General features: G+C 45.1%; 1 protein-coding gene across 2 annotated transcripts; it reads right to left on the reverse strand.

The window, feature by feature from the left end:
* Positions 1 to 9,441: 9,441 nt before the first annotated feature.
* TAGAP (T cell activation RhoGTPase activating protein) lies at positions 9,442 to 18,475 on the reverse strand. Of its 2 annotated transcripts, none has more exons than XM_069852038.1 (10): positions 18,321 to 18,475; positions 17,780 to 17,864; positions 17,617 to 17,670; positions 16,970 to 17,036; positions 15,368 to 15,534; positions 14,443 to 14,604; positions 13,860 to 13,969; positions 12,497 to 12,692; positions 11,853 to 11,970; positions 9,442 to 11,650 (listed from the first exon to the last, which is right to left on the reverse strand). In XM_069852038.1, exons 2-10 carry the CDS (start codon positions 17,804 to 17,806, stop codon positions 10,476 to 10,478), a joined length of 2,076 nt encoding a protein of 691 aa, XP_069708139.1. In that variant the 5' UTR covers positions 17,807 to 17,864; positions 18,321 to 18,475; the 3' UTR covers positions 9,442 to 10,475. The 2 variants fall into 2 exon arrangements, with proteins under 2 accessions (XP_069708139.1, XP_069708138.1); XM_069852037.1 differs by having other exon boundaries at positions 15,368 to 15,537.
* Positions 18,476 to 20,251: the final 1,776 nt, after the last annotated feature.

The following is a 20,251-nucleotide window of genomic DNA, read 5'->3' on the forward strand; positions in this document are numbered from 1 at the left end:
TCCCGGGCAACGCGCCGCCAGCCCCGGGCAACGCGCCGCCAGCCCCGCTGCGCCCCCGGGGCGGGGCCTGCGCGGGGACAGCCCCGCGGGGAGCGGGGCCGGGGGGGGGGTGGCAGGAGCCGCAGGGCTGGGGAATCGTGGGGTCACCGAGTCGTGGGGTCACAGAGTTAGAGAATTGTAGAATCACAGGATTATAGAATCGTAGAATTGTAGAATCGTAGAATCGTAGAATCACAGGGCTCTATAACCACAGATTCATAGAATCGTAGAATCACAGAATCGTAGAATCACACAGAATTGTAGAATCACAGAATCAAATCATAGGATCATAGCACCATAGAGTCATAGAATTGTAGAATCGTAGATTCACAGAATCTTAGAATCATAGAATTGTAAAATTGTAGAATAACAGAATCATAAAACTGTAGAATCACAGAATCATAGACTCATAGAATCGTAGAATCACTGAATTGTAGAATCGTAGAGTCACAGAATCATAGAATCATAAAATCATAGAATCATTTCTGTCTAGAAAGCTGCCTGGAGGAGAAGGACCTGGGTGTGTTGGTTGACAGCTGACTGACCATGAGCCAGCAGTGTGCCCAGGTGGCCAAGAAGGCCAATGGCATCTTGGCTTGTATCAGAAACAGCATGACCAGCAGGTCCAGGGAGGTTATTCTCCCTCTGTACTCGGCACTGGTGAGACCGTTCCTCGAATCCTGTGTTCAGTTCTGGGCCCCTCACCACAAGAAAGATGTTGAGGCTCTGGAGCGAGTCCAGAGAAGAACAACGAAGCTGGGGAAGGGGCTGGAGAACAGGCCTTATGAGGAGCGGCTGAGAGAGCTGGGGTTGTTTAGCCTGGAGAAGAGGAGGCTGAGGGGAGACCTCATTGCTCTCTATAACTATCTGAAAGGAGGTTGTAGAGAGGAGGGTGCTGGCCTCTTCTTCCAAGTGACAGGGGACAGGACAAGAGGGAATGGCCTCAAGCTCCACCAGGGGAGGTTTAGGCTGGACATTAGGAAGAAATTTTTCACAGAAAGGGTCATTGGGCACTGGAACAGGCTGCCCAGGGAGGTGGTTGATTCACCTTCCCTGGAGGTGTTTAAGGCACGGGTGGACGAGGTGCTGAGGGGCATGGTTTAGTGTTTGATAGGAATGGTTGGACTCGATGATCCGGTAGGTCTCTTCCAACCTGGTTATTCTATGATTCTATGATTCTATGTGATCATAGACTTGTAGAATCACAGAATTGTAGAATCACAGAACCATAAAATTGCAGAATCACAGAGTGGTTTGAGTTGGAAGGGACCTTAAAGATCACCTAGTTCTACCCGCCCTGCCAATAGCATCCTGGCCTGTATCAGAAGCAGCGTTGTCAGCAGGACCAGGGAGGTGATTCTGCCGCTGTACTCAGCACTGATGACACTGCACGTCGAATAATGGTGTTCAGTTTTAGGCCTCTCACTACAACTACCTGCAAGGAGGTTGTAGAGAGGTGGGTGTTGGTCTCTTCACCCTAGTGACAGGAGATAGGATGAGAGGGAATGGCCTCAAGTTGGGCCAGGAGAGGTTCAGATTAGACATTAGGAAAAATTTCTTCACTGAAAGGGTTACTGGGCACTGGAACAGGCTGCCCAGCGAGATGGTTGAGTCCCCATCCCTACAGGTATTTAAAAGACGGGTAGGTGAAATGCTCAGGGATATGATTTAGCAGCAGATAGGAACGGTTGGACTGGATGATCTCAAAGGTCCTTCCAACCAAACGATTCTATATTGCTGTCCCAGAGGTGTTCCTGATAGGAAAGGGATAAAGCCAGAGGGAGTTTTAAGGAGGCACTGGGATGTCAGCGGAAAACAGTCGCTGTAACCGTGCAAGGATTCGCGCTGGGTAATGAGGGGGTTCAGCCGCGAGGTGTCACCGTCCCTCTGCCGCCTCTGGGCCAGCGGCTCGGGGGCTGGGAGGCTCCCAGTGCCCTTCCCCGGGCTGCGCTGCCGCGGGAGAGGCAGGAATTGGCTCAGGGGGTCGCAAAAGCCTGGCGGATGGTGTGCTGGTGGCTTAAGTATCATAGGATCATAGCACGGTTTGGGGTGGAAGGGACCTTAAAGACCATCCGGTTCCAACTCCCTTGCCATGGGCAGGGACACCTCCCCCAGACCACGTTGCTCAAAGCCCCATCCAGCCTGGCCTTGGACACCTCCAGGGATGGGGCAGCCACAGCTTCCCTGGACAGTGCTGGTGTCCTGAAAAGCAGCTCAAACAGCCGCAGTCCTCATTTTGGGGCTGGGAGTGGTAGGCTGGGTTTTTTTTGTTTGTTTCTTTTGGGAGAGAGGAGAGTGAGGTAGAACCACCCCATGTCCATAGTGAGCTGCCTTCAGAGGCACACAGCTCGAGCTATAGTTAATTAATAAATCAACTCTTGATAGCACCTAGGATCCAAAATTTTCTTTAAAATGTGTGAAGGAATTGTTTGAGGGTGTTTGCTAAAGTACACTAGAAATCTGTCTGGAATGGAAGCCACCAGAGCAAGGATTCCTGAGGAGCTGCCTGTTACACACCCATTGCCCACAAATCTTGTCAAGATGGAAGTGTTGCTTTGCAGGTAACTACTGAATAACATCTTGAAACAAACGATAAGGGGTCTACAGTGCTGAGTCTAGGTTTTCCTGGGGCCCTAGCTTGAATGTTGCTAGCTGGGGAGATTCTGTGCCACAGTGCATATGATGCTGAACAGACTAGTGTGTTTCCCCTATCTTAACTTTCTGCAGCATTGCAGTATTAAGAAAGGAAGGAGGTTGCTGGAGTAATTTTGGATATGGACAATGTTTAATGATCAAGGAAGGACATGAAGGGCCATATTGCCTTCCCAGAGCATTGCTTTCTGTCTGGAGAGAACCATGGCTGCTTGTAAAATTACAGGAATGCTTCCCTAATGTAAAACTGTGTAATTACCTGAATTTTGGATTAGATTTGGTTCTCCAAATTGGATTAGATTTTCGTCCTGAGAAGGAATTCTAAGCTGTGGTTCTTACCCCTCTGGGCCTGCAGATAAAGGGGTGGAGCTCCTCGTCTTGCAAGTAACTCTACTTGAGGCCAAAATGCCATTGTCTTCAAGCACACATCACAAAATCACAGCAATCTAGGTTGAAAGGGACTGTGGAGGTCTCTAGTGTTACACCCTTCTCAAAGCAGGGACAAAGTCAAATACAGATCACATGTGTCAGGGCCTTCTACTGCCAGGTTTTTTAAATCTCCAGGGATGGAGATGCTTCAGGTAGTCTTGAAAAATCCCAGAAACCTTCATGCTGCTGCTAGTCAATGCCCTGAGGTGTCTGACAGAAATACAAAAAATCACTGTGCAAACATCAATGTAATTGCAAAGATGAAAGAATTGCAGAGCCCAAATGAGCTGCATGTGTACTATTTGCCCAAATGCTGTTGGAGAACAATTAATACAAATGCACTGAAACCTACTTTTAACTTGCTGCAGTGACGTGCTCAAAGAGAATGAGCAATACTGCACCAGTATTGTATCACTGGTGTCTGCCAGCCCACAGAGGGTGTCTGCTCCGCTTCATAGGCACTAGATTCAATGCATTCATGATACACAGACACTGCCTACATATGGATCTAGTCCTAAGGAAGTTGGTGGGAGGTTTGTGTGTTGTAGGAAGGAAGCGTTTCAAGCAGCCGTTGGATCAGTTCTGCAAACAGCTGGTTGGCTAAAAAGCACGTTTTGTTTTGAAAGTGTGAAACGCTTCATAGAAACCTTTATTGCCCCGCAGAGGAAGCAGAGCGCAACAGGGTCAAACCCCGTTTGAGATTTGTGAACCATTTGTTCAAACCTACAAGCTGGCACCTCAGGTTAGGAACACAAAATATCCTGTGGGTTTCTTTCCCCTTGTAGAAAAACATGAAGAATTTGGAATGGGCTTCATTCATAAGTGAGATTTAAATCGGTATATTTATTGCAGCAAGTGCAAAGGACTGATTTAAAACAATAAAAGTGATGTATTAATTAGAAGAAAAAGGACTAGATAATTAGCATTTCTGAATAACAGAAACATAAAAAACCCAATTGTTCAGCCAGAATCCATGGAAACTTGCAGATGGCTTTGTATATGAGAGCCGTCCATATGAGGATTATATCACCTTTCCAATAGAGCCTGCCCTTTGGATTTTTCTCTGTATTATTGTCAGAATTTTTATTTTAAAAGCTGCTTCTTGTTCTGAATTTTTAGCCTTCGGAATTTCCGCTGAAGTTTTCACTTTGCTCTGATGACACGTGTGATAAGGACTGACTGGTTACAAAATTCAGAGAAAAACATAACCAGAGTGCCTAACCAAGCTGGGTTTCCTTTTCCTGTACTCAGAAACAGTCCTTATGGAGACACGATAGCCCCAGTAACTGTTATGTGGCTAATGCTAGCAAAGTAGCAACATGTTTTAATCACCTAAATTTTGTAGCTGCACATGATCAGTTACGGACGTGAATGCTTCTTTGGTTGGACAGTCAACCAAGGCAGCTACAAAGTGAACTTGTTTATCTTCATGTCTGAGTTTCCAGGTTAAGTTGATGAATGAGTTTCTATGCTGCTTTCGATCTGAGACAGGCATCTTCTGCCATGCAGAGAAAAGAGCTTTTCACACCTGCTCGTAGAGCTCTCAGTGCCCCATGAGTCTGCAGAGCAGTGGAGAAGCAGGCCTGCTGTCTTAAACAAGTCTTACTAGGCAGGTGAAATGGCTTGTGCACCTAGTATCGAAGACATGGCGTACATTGATCAGAAATGAAGAATTGCATGAGTGACACTTGAAAACATCCTCTTTTCCTGAGAGAGGGAATAAATTAATGGAATTAAGGGAAGAAAGATGTTAATAGTCATAGAAGATTTTGGCAATGAGCCACTGCGATTTTTTCTCAGCCTTTTTTATTAAAGAGTTTGCTTCATAAGAATCATTTAGGAAGAAGAGTTTCTGGACACATTCAGGTAGCAGAAAGATAAAATCACTGACAACCATATTCCCATCTTCCTGTATGGAACCCTTGAGCCTGGACGTCCCAGAAAGGAGGCACTAGGAATCATTAGCTCCTTAACGTGAGAACAACTTTTATCTACTGCAGGATATCATTCAGGATCCTGGGCTGCCTACCTATATTTGTTCAAAGCTCATCCCTGTGATAGCCAAGTGCAGTAATCTCTTGGCCTCACTATGGCAAAAATGTTGTTGTCTGGGTTGAGAGACTTACTTGGGTGCAATGGGAAGCTGAAATTTTCTCTTGTGTTCTATGGGTGAGGAATGAGTCAGCTCAGGAACAAGTAGCGCTGGTGTGGTGCTCCAGTAAACCATCTGTTCTCCTGTGATGGCTCAACACCAAAACCAGAACAAGCAGTAGAGAAATAAGAACTCCCCTTTCCAGATTAAAAATAATTCAGATTTGTCTACTCTGAAACTTCCTGGACACATTTTATAGCAGCATTACAAGAGTGAACATTATGGTAAAAATTATCTGTGTGAATTCCTTACAATATGTAGCTATGTTATGAGGCAATAATTTTATCATTAGGTTTTGACATTAGTATTAGCTTTTTAACATTAAATTATACATAGTCCAAGAAGGAATCCCAAATCCATCCATTTTAGCTTTAGTGATACAGGAAAATATAGAGATCTATTTCTAACCAAGAGCCTGAAGAGATACCATCCCATTACAAAAATATTACTAAGTTCTTGCTTTTATTTTAGGAGTCAGAATTGTGGACCACAGTCATATCCTACAGAGTGGTTCTATCCCTACAGAAACAGAGTTCAGGGTGACAAACAGGATGTTCTACCTTCCCTACTACTAGCTGTTGAACTCCAAGTGATGTTTGTCAATGCAGGGCATGCAGTCTTGTCCTGCATTTATATAGTGTCCAAAGAAGATTGCAAATCCTGTTTTATCAAACTAAATACACTGTAAGAAATTCTGAAGAGCCAAGTGCACCTGAAAAAAAGAAAGGTATGTGTTTTTGTTGTAATGAAATAAATACCAAATACAAAGTTTAAGCTGCTAGTTAGTATAAAGTTGTTGGAATTCCTTCCATTAATATTTTGCCATGGGTTTGTACCAGCAATCTCAGTGTTGCATCTTGTGCCTGGGGTATAGAGGTAGCAATCGTGGGAGGAAAATACAGAAGATCATGTAGACAAGTGATTCTGTTCTGCTCTGTTCTGTTCGTTCTGTGACTATATCCAGTGAAGAGCTTTCTTGTGCTAAGTTGTGGCAGATACTATAGAAGGTGTCCATGCTAGTGACAACTCTCTTGTGCATCATTGTTAAATGACCAACAGTTGTTCTTCCTGAGGTGGAAGAGAGCCCTACGGAGAGGGACTAGAGAGTACTGGTGGATGAGAAGCTAGACATGAGCCAACAATGGGCACTCACAGCCCAGAAGGCCAACTGTTACCTGGGCTGCATCAAAAGGAAAGTGGCTGGCAGGCTGAGGAAGATGATTAAATACAAGATGAGGTGAGGAATGCAGGCTGGGAATGGGGAGGCAATGAAAATGAGGCAGAGATGAGAAGTCAGGAGTGGAGATGAAGAAGGTCTGAGTCAGGGTTGTCTGTGGTGGAAAGGAGCAGAAGGATGCAGTCTCAGGAGGGTGGTGGCAAGCAGGAGGGCCTATACCTGCTCAAGGATGCTTCCTTTGAAGGCTTAGATGGAACCTAAAATACCAAGTTTTACTGTTTCTCTTCTGTCAGTAGAAGCATGAGTTAGACCTAGATTATAGAGACCCTCATTCAAGGTATCTGAATGTCATCTATGTGTGAGGTGGGAGTCTAAGCTCCCATCATAGCCAGAGAAGATTTTAGGAAGGGATTCAGCTGCCTAAATGTCTACACCTGCATCCACTTTTGCTGCCTTAGAAAATTCCTTGAGGTGCCCTAAGATACCCAAATGACTGTAGACACTTGCTTTCAGGCAGCTGTATTCCACCTGCACTCAGCTCAGTCCTAGGAGTCCAGAGAGACAGTCTAATACTGATTGTGCAAAAGATGAGACACAGGCTCACATAAATGCTTGGATACAGATAATTAAATGGGGCTATGCAGTCTGCACTTGAGTGTGAGTCCATATGGTTGTGAAACCTACAGGTATGGTATTTCTCTCAGCCTTCACTAATGTTCAGCCACAGAGTTGATGAAAACATGCTTTTGCCCTAAGTTGCTCTCCTAAATTCAATGGCAGAGAACAAGAGTTTGCAACTACCCAGTGCACAACATGGGGAACAAAGGAGAGGAGCATGTTGTTCTATGAGGAACTCCTTTGTTTTTAGTTTGGCTTTTTCAAGGCATAGAAATGCAGACACAGCCATATTTCCAAAGCCTGGGTGCCCTGCTGGACAACCTAGGAACACCAGAATCAAAACTTTCTTCTTTGCTGCACAACCTTGGTTCCTCCCCAGAACAGGTGCATCCTGTGGGGAAGAACAGAGTACATCATGTGATTGAAAACAACAGCAGGATGCAAACACAAGGTACTGAATTCTGGCTGCACCTACAGCCTTAATTCCAGTATTGCCTTACAAGGCAATGGCTTGGATCTTCTGCTTTAATATTCCCTTTTTTCCTTTTTGCAGTCTTACATGGCATGTGTTTTTAGAGTGTTTTCATTAAATTTAATCAGAAAATTGGATGTGTGAAGCAAGTGATGCAATACTGACGATGGAGACCAGGAGGCCTGATGTCATCATTCAGCTCATGTACCAAAACACAGCTCCAGCTGATCCAGCTGTAAATGGGTATTTGATCTTTCTGGCTAAGGAGCCAAATACAGCTTTGACAAAAGCACTTGGGTAATTCACTTGATGGATATAGCAGTAAAAGGGCCTTACTCTTTAAGGTTGGGTTAGTTGGGCTGGATACTTGAATGTGGTACAGTAGGATGGTAGCATGATGAAGCTGTTTTGAGAGCTGAACTGCTAAAGCAAAGTTCTCTGCTTTCCGTGTCATTCTAATATTTTGGGGCCTCCTAAGTGCTTATACAGAAATTTCTTATGTGAATGGACATGACATGAAAATAACACTGACTGAACAGGTGAGTCTTAGGTGGTGGAGGAAGACTGAAATTATTTGTCAATGAGGGAGTAAATCTCTTCGTGGATCTGTTCATGCTCAGGTTTTGTTTAATCATGGCATTTCCTGGACTTCAAGATATGCAAGAGCAAGGTGAGGGGAACTGGGCCACTTTCTTATACAACTCCTTCACCTTACCACTTGTTTGTTAACAATGTCTAGAGTTCCTTTCTCTCCATTTTTCTCCATCTATTAAAGCACCTTACAAGAAATTCCAAATGGACTTTCTTATCCAATAACTGGAAGAAGATTTAGGCTCATCTATATTGAATATTTAGAACCCAGGTATGCTTACTGAGTATGATTGTCACATCTGCCTTAGACCTTGGACCTAAAGGGATTTTCCTCATCTCTGGTGAAGTGACCATGCTTATTTTTTGTTATTTTTTTGGTGTGGTTATGGGACAGGAAATGAGTAGTTCCTCTTCTTAGGACTCTTAGTCTTGTCACAGTCCAAAAGAATGAGTCACTTACCAAAGATGTTGTTTGAGTACCTTTTGAAGTTCATATTTTCTGTTCTGTGGCTTCTGAGCCTTTCCACTGCACGTGGATAATTTCTTCACACTCATTCTGCCATGAGGGCAAAACACTTGTGTTTTTTACAAAAGAAAGCCATCGTTCTTGTCACGGGACAAAAGGCATTGAGCACAAAGGAAAACATGGAATTCCATCTCAATGTAAGGAGACACATTTTCACTGTGAGAGTAGTCAAACATGGATACAGGTCACCCAGAGATGTTCCAGAATCTCAATATGTGGAAATAATTGAAAGCTGTCAGGACATGGTCCTGGGCAACCTGCTCTAGCTGACCCTGCTTAAGCAGAGAGTGGACAGTAGGCTCTCAAGCCTCACCTATTCCGTGATGGCATTTTCTGTAGTTGCAGCCTACCGATACCGCCCTTCCAACATAATTTCTCTTGTCAGGCCACGTACTCTTCTTCCTCTTTCTCCGTGCCCTGTGAACACTACATCTGGAAGACTACATACCCGAGATGCTGGTAAAATATTTTCTAATCTGCTCCACTTCTGGAACAGCATCACCCCTTTACAGCTCCCTCTCCACCTCACTGATAAATTCTATTACTTGGCAGTGTAACTTGATTTCCTGACAGAGAGGCATTTGTTCCTAAAATCTATCCTGCAGCCTCTTACAGAAATAGCAGTGATAGTGCTGGTCAGTTACTCTCCTTCCTACTACTTAGATATGCCTCGTCATTCAAGCACCCCTGCAGTACTTGTAGAATAGTATACAAGTAGGCAAGGTATATATAGGGCCTGGATGGATTAAATACAGACAATGCACAGTTTAGCATTCATGCAGAAAAATGTTTTATTGTAGTGAAGTTACACAGGAAAAAAACAAAAGCCTCCCTGCTCTTGATTCAAGGCTATGCTGAGCCATAAAAGAGGAGGTAAGTGCTAACCAAAACAAGTTCCTACATGTAAAAACACATTGCACTTCCAGTCATTTTTACAAAGTTATAAGGACACTGTCTGTGATTTTCTGTTTTGTATTTTTTTAATTTATCTATTTATTTAACATTAGCTGCAGCTTTAACTATTTAAAGCTGGAATCCATAATGTTTCCTTACAGGATTTTTTGTTGTTTGTTTGGGTTTTTTCCCCTCGTAAAAGCAGGCCTGAAGATAGTCTTTCCTTCTGTTCAACCTGTCCAGTTTATTTAGACTAAAAGCACTTCAGGCCACAAGCTTTACTTGATGCATTCCCCTAATGACCTGGTAGGGTTTCAGTGGCTCTAAATCTAGGCTCAGTATACAACACTAATGCTGCTTGGTAGTCAGATTATTCTCATCACCAGCAAGCAGGAAGAGGGAACGGCAGCAGGTACAGGAGGCTTATGGAAAAGTGCTGAAGTGGCCTTGATGACAGAACAGCTCTTGCTCCCTTGGACGGAGTAACTGCCAGCCCACTTCTTAATGCAGAAGATCAGCAAAGTGTTGCATCAGCCTGGCACAAACACATGACAAATGACATGGAGCCTGACCATACAGAAAAGAAAAGGAAGGTTGGATAGGTTTTGGACCTGCCAACCTTTTCATTGTCCTTTCAGGCATACAAATATAACACTGTTTATCAATTACTAACTAATTATCCCACACAACAGCTTATGTTATGTACAGCGTATTCATTTACATTTTTACATAATATTACACAGGTCTTCTCCACCACCACCTCTTATGGTGAAAGAATGTGATGTGTCAAGCTGCCAGACACTTCAGGAGAGCCTCAAGGAAAAAAATTCATGGTGTCTTGAAAGTAAAATCTTACAGAGGATGAGCAAAATGTCTATTTCCACAATATTTACTTTGTACAGTGTGAAGAGGAGGGATAGGCCTTTTAAACATAGGATTCCTTGGCATACTGGATCTGTTCTACCTCAAAAACTGGCTGGCTGCACCTCCGACCCACATACTCAAGTCTGTTCTTTCGACAGGATTCAGACATGGCTCTCAATCGGTAGACTCCTGGGGTCACAGGCAAACTCACACGGGAGTTTATTCCAATGGTGATGCTGTGATTTTCAGTTTCCACATCAGAATCCTTCACTGCAGAAACTCTGCCACTGGGTTGATCCTTTAAAGCCATATTTGCTGCATCCTGTGCACAGCTGCTGCATGGATGAGGTGGCAAAGTGTCCTGGTTTGACATCTGTAATCTCATACTTTGAACTGTGAGATTGTAGGAGGAAACCTGAGCGGCCAGGCAACTTTTAGTAGCCTCTTCGTAAGAGGGTGGTCTTCCAGGATTCCTCTGGTCTACCTCTCTGAACACTTCATCAGCTGACCTGAAACGGGGCCTTGGCTGATATGCCACAGGCAATGGTTTGTCATCATCAGGGCTGTTCTGGACAACTCTGCAGGAGAACAGATCATCTTTCTTTGTGAAATTCTCTCTCTGAAAAAACGTGTTTTTTCCAGGCCCCCAGCTCTGGGTTTTTAGTAGTGTTTTCCTGCGGTTTGCAAAAGAGAATGACATGGAATGCTTTTTGATCTCTCTGCTAGGCATACTGCAGTCTTCAGTGGCCTTGGTGGAAAAGGACTGGGGCCTATTTAAAAAGGTTTTTTTGGGACTAGAAGGTGAAACTACTGGCGAGCTGGTGAAGACTGAACCATCAGAGCTCTCCAGGGAGCAACTGGAGGATGTTTTGGGTAGAGAGTCAGTTGATAATCGTGAAGGTAAGATTGCAAGCCGTTTCTCCAGTGCCTCCAACCCTAGCTGTTTCTGCTGAACTGGAAAACTGTCCTCACTTTTGTTTAGCTTCTGTTTCCTTATCCTGCCTTCAAGGTGGTTCTGGAAGGACAAGTCTGGCTCCGAATACCTCCTATCCATTGTGCTGATGTCATTTCTGGAATTAGTTAGTGAAGGGGCATATATGCCTGCTGGATATCTCCTGCTCACACTAGTGCTCCTCCCTTTGGGCTGCGCCATCTGAGAGGTAGAGGGGATGGCTTCAGCTTCAGGATCTGGGCTGTCATAGGCAGAGTCGTTCTGATGAGCAGCACACAGGTGTTCTGTGGAGTGAAAGCATATGTTAGTTTCACAGACCAGCTGAGGATGAAAAGAAACTATATGGAAAGACTTCTAGTAGAAGAGCGCTGTAATGGTGGTGTGAATCCTCTGGAACTTTAAGTTTTGACAGATTTATTCCCATATCAAATAAAAGAATCTGGCCCAGCAGTCCCAGTCTTTGACATCCCCAGTCCATTCTCATACCTGTGGAGCTGTCTGTGTGCTCCAGTAACTCCTCAGTCAAGGCACAGACAGGCAAAGCGATGTCCTCCCCAAATATTTCTGAGCAGTTGTTTATGAGAAACTCCACTAATGCTGTCACCTGCACATAAAAAGCATTTTTTGTCAGTAAAAAGGGCTGAAAACATTGAGCAGTCTTTCTTGACCCTGCCTGGTGTCTTTGTAAGAAACGCAGCACAGCACGTTGGCTTCTGCCAAAGTCCTGTCTTAAAGTCAGAGGGTGAGTCCACTCTGAAAGATGAGGTCTGATGCTGCAAACTAACTTGATGTGCCCTGATACAGAAAAAATCACCATCAGCCACAGCTTCAGCCTTGCTGTCCAGAGGGTCCACAGGTGGCTGTGCCCAAATGGTGCCCTTGATCTCTATATGGAAAGGATTCAGGAGCTGTGATATGATGTAGGGGGCTGCAGGGCAACTGCTACTTTTTCTCACAGGAGATAAGACGAGGGGCAGCCTTGCCCATCACATTGCAGGCACCTGAGATGAGGGGCACACCCCTGATATTCAGGGCTGCTCTTTTGTTAAGCTTTTGCAATGGCAATGAGATCCCTATGGATGGCTCTGAGCTGCCCCAAAGAGGGTGGCTGCTTGGAGGGTTCAACACACCTTGTCATTCACCTCCTTCTGCACTTCCAGTGGGAGCGTGTTGTCCATCTCTGGGCTCAGCATATTTGGACCAACACAGATGGCCAGGTTGCTAGAGTCCATCTTGTTGGACTCAGCGTTTTGGCTGATGTGGTGGAGCAGAGACAGCAAGTTCTTCAGCAAGATGAGATTTGGTCTAGGCAGTTTATCAGCCACCCTGCATGAACACAAACAAAATACGACATTAATTCAGGCTACAGCAGGCACTGCTTCTTTATTTCAGCACACCTCAATTAAACCCAGACAGATGACACAGTTTCTCCAGAGAGAGGCATGCGTGTGCTGTTTTTCACTGCTTAGCAGAAGTGTCATTCAGAAATCCCCAGCTGAGTACGAGGTTAACTGTAAGATCTTGAATTGCAAGGTCTCGACTAAATGGCAAGCACTACAGCAATCCATATCCTTGAGTAGATGAGATGACATCAGGAGATGTCACTGGAGGCTTCCCAAAGGCATGTGAAAGCCTGCAGTTGTGCAAAATCACAGAATCACTACGTTTGAAAAGACCCACAGGATCATTGAGTCCAACCATTCCAACAATCACTAAGCCATGCCCCTCAGTACCTCATCCAGCCATCTTTTAAACACCTCCAGGGAAGGTGACTCAACTACCTCCGGGGGCAGCCTCTGCTAGTGCCCAATGACCCTTTCTGTGAAATGTTTTTTTTCCTGATGTCAAGCCTGAACCTCCCCTGGCAGAGCTTGAGGCCTCTTGTCCTGTCCCCTGTCACTTGGGAGAAGAGGCCAGCTCCCTCCTCTCTACAACCTCCTTTCAGGTAGTTATAGAGAGCAATGAGGTCTCCCCTCAGCCTCCTCTTCTCCAGGCTAAACAACTCCAGCTCCCTCAGCCGTTCCTCATAAGGCCTGTTCTCCAGCTTTGTTGCTCTTCTCCGGACTCGCTCCAGAGCCTCAACATCCTTCTTGTGGTGAGGGGCCCAGAACTGCAGCTTTCAAAGCACTCCCAGTCAGCCCCCACATCTGCTTTTTCTGAAGAGCAAAACATAGTGGTGTTCTCCACATGCCTGACTTCACCACCAGCAGATATGAAGGCTCCCTCTCGGTGCCTGTCCCACAGCACAGTGACTACATTAGTCGAGATACAGCACCCTCTGTCCTCTTCCTACACTAGGCATTTTGTAGAGCAATCTCAGATACCTGTGCTGCTGCTACAGCCCGCTACACCAAACCCCACAGAGCAGTAGCAAGCTGATATAAATGTCAAATTTTAAAATGAGACACTGCATTTCAAGAGGCATCACTGGCCTCTACCAGCCACTCCATCACACTGGGGCTGGTTGAAAAACTTCCTGGTTGCAAAACTTACTCTTTCAATTCTTCAATTTTTTCCTGCTTGCTTGGCTTCTCCAGAGCTTGGATCCACTTCTCGTAGAGGTCAGCTGAGAGGAGTTTAGAGGGAATATTTCGGAGGAAGTCCTGCAAGGGCAAGAAATTTAGGTGAGGCTTTGGACGGTATCCCTTGAGCACAGAGGGAGCATCAGTGTGACACTGACTCACTAGGAGGGAGGTTGACTTGAGCTACCTGCTCTCAAAGGTGATCATCAGCACTGGCAGAGCTGTGCAGTGCTCAAGAACTCGCCAAGCACTCTTGCATTGGGGTAATAACAGGATCCAGCTCCTTACTGGTTTTCAATTACCCGTTAATATCACTACTCCTCCTTGGGAGGATGAAGTGAGTTTTGTGTAGGCACGTAGGAAAGAGCAGCATCATAAGTGGGACTGAAAATCAGGCAGAAAAGGAAAATGCCAAACTTTCCTACGCCTGCAACACTTAGTCTGTCTTTGCTCTGGCTTTGTCTTGGGGCCCCGTCTAGGTCAGCTCTAAGCATCGAAGTGGGTCTGTGCAGATTAGTATTGCCCTCCTACTCTTGCAGGTCAGAGGAGCTCACCTTCAAGACCACTGCCAGCAGGTGCACAGATTTGCTTTCCAAATCAACATTCCCGCCTTTGTTAAGGTCCTCCTTCAACTCCTTTCGTGCTTTCTCATTGGCAGCTTTTCTGAATATCCCTTCAGTGGCAGGTCCTTTCATATACAGTATAGCTAGGAGATCCTGTGGAGCAAAGAACCAGACACAAATGGGAGAACAATTACTAGGGTGAAGGAAGGTCCTTTAGCAAGTGATCATTTCTTTAGAAACAGAAGAAAAAGTGTCCTGAGGTACACTGCATTCTGATTAGGTCAGTATCTAGCTCTTGCTCCAAGTAGATCACATGGATAATAAGTCCACCCTCTTTTTGGACTGGTGACTTCTACTAACTTCAGCAGAGTCATTCCTGCTTCTTTCCAGAAGAAAAAAAAGGATAGCTGAAGCCTTGGTTCAAATCCCCTCCCTCCCAAGCCAGGCAAATATTGCTTAGAAGATACAAAAGCCTGTCTATGGGAAAGGCCAGTTCAGTGGAAGAGCTGTCACAAGACTGTATTTTTCTAGAAGATAATGGTTAGGTGTTTGTGGGTGGCAGTACATAGCTGAACACTTTTTTTCAGGGAAATACAGAAATCCTTGGAAGTTTATGCTGCTGACAGTTTAATTTAAATTACTTCAATAGAATCTCAGATATTTATACTATGGAGCAGATGATCTTCTATTCCTGTTCCTGGGTTTCTCCACTCAAAGTTATTTCCAGTGAAAGTTGAGTGGGCTGGACAAAATCTGCAGACCTGAACATCTGGGATAGGCCCTGAGCTTATCAGAAGCATATGCAGAGGGAAACACTAAAATCACTTATCTCCTGGGTGTTGCAGCTCAAGTACTGGGGATCCTGCCTCACACTGGGAGACAGAGGTGTGATATCCGTATCCCCAGGCTTGCTTACCTGGACTGGTTGGGGCAGTGTGTCATCTTCCCCACAGATAATTGCCAGAGGCTGGCCAAACAGAGGAACTTTGGCACCCGATTCTAGCTGTCCTAGGGAATTCCTGTTAGTAGAGCTTCTCAGAGTAAACGACTGCGATATCATCTTCTTTCTTTTCTTTGTTCCATCTACTGCAAACAAAAGGAAAGCGAAAAATCACTATGCAGCCATTCATCTGTGTGTAGTGCAGAGGTGTATGTTGAAACAACCCAAAAGAAGCAGGGAGAAATTGAAAGACAACTAAGTGGTTGCTAAGGAAACAGCCACCTAAACTGTAAAACTGTGACCATCCCTCTAAGGACACCACCTTTCCTGTTTTGAGGGTTGTTTGTTGGGTTTTTTTCATGTTCTAGTCACTGTTTCTTCTTAGAGAGTGGGAACGAACAAGTCACAGAAATAACAGCATTTATCAAGATTTTTGATATTGCAGTGGTTTCTCTGAGAACTACAAAAAGCAGATATGTCACTTGGGCAGCTAGCAATGACAACAATCTTCACTGTGTGGTCTGACCATGCCCCAACCTTCAGGCAAGAGTAGAATTAGGGGCTCCTGCTTTTCAGCCTCTTTCAGAGACTGAAAACACTTGACTCTGGCTCTCTCAGCTTCTGAGAGAGCTTTAATGTCAGTGGTCCCGTTAGAGCTAGAATATGCACTCTGCCCTTGCCAGCCAGCCAGTGGGAGGTGATGCTTGCCCTAAAGGATGGGAGCATCATGGTAGTGCCTCATTGGCTTCAGGGTCAGAAATCATTTAGCATGGGGGTTTCATCTGCATCTTAAAGGGGGATGGATGTTAGGAATTTGGAGATGATGGCTGTATTAGTATGAGGTGCGCCTTTTTTATCCTTTCAGAAACAGTGAGAAAAAGATCCTTTTGCTAGAAAGTTTTCTAAAGGAGTTGCCTGTTGCAAATTTCCTGTAGAGGACTTGTCTTCTACTCTAAAATGAAGTTGTCTTATGCAGACTGGAGGTTCTGAGGACCTGTAGTTATGTCTTCGTATAAGTCCTTGATAGGGAGGGATTAAAAGCTATGAGAAAGTCACCTAACATTACAGAGTCATAGGAAACGTTTGTTCCCGACACTCCTGAAAAATGGTTTGAGGTGATGGTCTGCTCCAAAGCTGACCCTGCTCTGCTAGTGGTCTCCTCTGGGTTGTTTACAAGTGCTGAGGATCTGAATATTGAGAAAAAAAACAAGTGCATTTGCTGCTGCCAAGAGAGTTTATTTGCTGTTGCGTGCAACCGCTATTAGCTGTACTTGTTTGCAGTGCCACGCCCCATTGGTGATGCTCAAGTGAGAAAGGAGCACATTTACTTCTCATGGCTGTCAGGGAACACAGTGAAATGTGGCTCAAAGGAGCAGAGAATGGGATATAAAACCTCTGGCACTCAGCACTGTCGCCTCTTTAAAGGAGCAAGGTCATTTTTAAGTGGCACTCCAGGGGCTAAGGGCTGTGGATTGCTCTCAGGGAGCTGAAGTAGGAAGTTTCGGGTGGTTTTGCAGAAGCGCCAACTTGCAAGCGTTACATAAGAAGGCAGTTCCTTAGTTTGTTTCTAAAACTCACCAGTTGAATGACAAAGTCCGTCTTCAGTATCTGCTGGGAACAGTGGGGAGCATTTCTTGGCATCAGCCTGCAAGAAATGTATTGGAGTTAAAGAGCTGCTGCCAACAGTGATGGCCACCAGTGAGTTGCAGCTCCTGAGAAATCTCTGGGAGTCTCCAGGGACAAAGCAAACCTAACACTTGCTGAAAAGGGACCTTGGTCCAGGAGTGACGCTGCTTGACTGCCCAATAGAGGGGTTTGTGGTAAACCCTGCAGCCAGCTGCCCCAGACATGCCTAGCAAGTCACAACCCTATGCTCTTTCAGGCTGCTCTTTTGACCCAGAGAAGCTACAGCTGGACACAGCCTACCCTTCTATGTTCTCCCCTGGCACAGGAGATTTCCTCCCAGGCTTCTCCAGGGAGCCCTGATGGCTTCAAAGCCTGACAGATTCCTGAGAAAAACTCCCCAGGAGCCTGGGGAATGCACTGGCTGCTCACAGTGATGCCCAGCTCCTTCTGCACGGGGATGCATGGAGTTGCCTTCAAAGGTGTTTGCCCTCTCATGGGCAACAGTAGGCAGTGGGCAGCTCCTGCAGGGGCCATCCCTACTTTGCTGAGATACCTCACATCAGTACAACAAGGATAGGGGAAATGTAGCGGCTGCTTACCTCCGACTGGCACTCAATCAGACTCTCCATGTTCCCAGCATTTAGTGTCTTTGACTGGGCAAGAAAACAAAGACACTTTGTGAGTAATTGAATGCTCTGATTTAGAAATCAGAGCTTTTCAAAATCACTCTGTTGACAGAGATGAAACAATAAAGATACTCACAGTATTACAGCTGCTTAACACTTTCATTAGGAGTTTGATCCGGGGAGCTCTGGACACTCTGTTTTCCTTCGGTCCTTTTGTTTGCCTGTTTATTGAACAGGGAATGGACAAAGAAAGACTTTTGTAAAACTGCGCCCTTGTATTTCTCCCCTGCAAGCCAGTCTAGCATTTAAGTATGATTCTGAACCAGCAAGATACCCCACACAAGCCAATTACAAAGCCCTTCTCTGGAAGGCACTCAGCCCCACACTGCTCTATCTGCCTCCTAATTAAAACAACAACAACAAAAAACCAAAAAACAAAAACCAAACACCAGCTTTCCATTTTCAATCCTTGCAAGAAATGAGCAAGTGGTGACAGCTACATGAGGTTGTTGTTAATCTGCAAACACAAGGCTAAAGCAACTCAGTCAGCTCTGCCCACAAGCTGCACTTTGCAGCGGGCACACCTCTCCGCTTTCTCTATCTCTGTACAGCTGCACCTGGAGCACTGCACAGACTGCAACCGTGATGCTACAAATTTAATCCCAGGGTGTACTTACCCAAGGAGTGAGTCCAGCCAGAGCTCCTTCACCTCCCGCAAACTACAGAGGAAAGAAGAAACAGCATCACTTCCCACTGCTACTCATCCCTTGGACAGTGGCAGGCGACTAAACAGTTCTACCCCACGTGTGCTGCCTTATATAGGGAGAAGGGGCAGGTGGAAATTCACAGGCAGGAAGAAGCATCATGGGGCAGGACTGAGACGCAATGAAATTTCTGCCTTCCTCTTTCCTTTTAGAGGAGCTACCTTTTTTTTTTTTTCCTTATAGAAAAAGAAAAAAAAGCCCTTGTAGCTGTTATGGATGGAAAAGATGAGATACTTACCAGGTAAATGTTCCATCTAACTTCAACAGTGTGAGGTGGGATGTGCAGAGGGGGCTGCAGTGTGGGCAGCTTCTCCTTGCCGTTAAAGGGCAGTGGGTACAGTTTGACGTTTGACTGCTCAAAGACCTTAGATTTTGCAGTTTAAAGACGCAGATCAAGTTACACTGAGAACAGTTAAAAAGATGGGGGAGTGGAATACCCAAGATTCAGAGAAATGTTTTTGCGTATTTTTTTTAAAAGCTAATGGCAACAGTTTACTGTCTGCAAGCAGATGTAGACACACACTTTGCCAGTGCCAACTACTTCTTGAGAATCTAAGCATTGACTGCTCTAAAAGAAGTAATGTTATGTAATAATTTAGTAATATGTGACAAAAGGTCTTGCTTAAAATATGTCTCAATAAGAATTATGTGTCCAGGTAATAAAGTATAATTCAACAGACGAGATCAAGAAATCCAGGAAAAATCTGCCTCTGCTCTCTCTACTTTTTCAGGGTCTATTGCTGACTCCCCCTCATCTTGGGCACATCAGGAACACAGGGACAACAGTACTCACTCTACGGGGCTGTTATGAAAATTCATCAATGTTTGATGTTAAATTAATGATAGTAGTTCTACTGGTTCCTTGACAGAGAAAAATTACAACCCAATATTCTGAATACCAGTGTTTCAATCTAGTGAAAAAGAAGAGCTAAGGCAAAGAGTCAAAGAGTTTGGAACATTTCAATAGTGGATTTAGGTGGAAAATACACTTGTAAAACTGTACTCTTTCTGCTGCTTCTTCCAGTGGATACTCTGGTTCACATGGGCAGGGGATGAGGCTGTGTCATAACACAGCTCTTAGCAGACATGCATTACAGCTACATTCTGTACTGAATTCACTCTCAAAGCCACTCTTTGCTTAACCACATAAGACCTGGCCTATGTTGTTCTGACCCTGTATTGTCATGTAAAGCAGATGGGCAGTCTCAGCTTGACTCTAGCAGAAATCCAAGGTGTAAGTTCACTTTTGCTTACACAGGAGTGTCCACAAGGGCAAAAGAAGAGCTGCTTTGCATTTGTGAGGGGAGATGTTGTAGATGACCTTTCAAGTCCTCCTGAGGCCCGTAATTTCTCATAACACATTTTTCCTACACCTAGGTTGGGGCAATCCCTGATTTCAATACAGGATGGCTATGATGGGGTTGAGAGCGGCCCTGCAGAGGACTTGGGGGTGCTGGTTGACGAGAAGCTTGACATAAGCCTGCAATGTGTGCTCACAGCCCAGAAGGCCAACCGTATCCTGGGCTGCATCAAAAGAAGCGTGGCCAGCAGGTTGAGGGAGGTGATCCTGCCTCTCTATTACTCTCTTGTGAGACCTCATCTGGAGTACTGTGTCCAGTTCTGGAATCCTCAGCATAAGAAGGATATGGAACTGTTGGAATGGGTCCAGAGGAGGGCTACAAGGATGATCAGAGGGCTGGAGCACCTCCCATATGAGGACAGGCTGAGAGAGTTGAGGTTGTTCAGCCTAGAGAAGAGAAGGCTCCAAGGAGACCTTATGGCGACCTTCCAGTGCCTGAAGGGGCTGCAGGAAAGCTGTGGAGGGACTGTTCACAAAGGCTTGT

Source organism: Phaenicophaeus curvirostris, chromosome 2, assembly GCF_032191515.1.
Source record: "Phaenicophaeus curvirostris isolate KB17595 chromosome 2, BPBGC_Pcur_1.0, whole genome shotgun sequence".
NCBI lineage: Eukaryota > Metazoa > Chordata > Aves > Cuculiformes > Cuculidae > Phaenicophaeus > Phaenicophaeus curvirostris.

Excerpts from the sequence above, each read along its gene's own strand:
- TAGAP (XM_069852037.1), bottom strand. The coding sequence starts at position 17,806 with ATGAAAGTGTTAAGCAGCTGTAATACT. Across the intron at positions 12,693-13,859 it reads AAAATTGAAGAATTGAAAGA|GGTGGCTGATAAACTGCCTA; the intron begins GTAAGTTTTGCA and ends GTGTTCATGCAG. Across the intron at positions 11,971-12,496 it reads AGAAGGAGGTGAATGACAAG|GTGACAGCATTAGTGGAGTT; the intron begins GTGTGTTGAACC and ends TTTTATGTGCAG.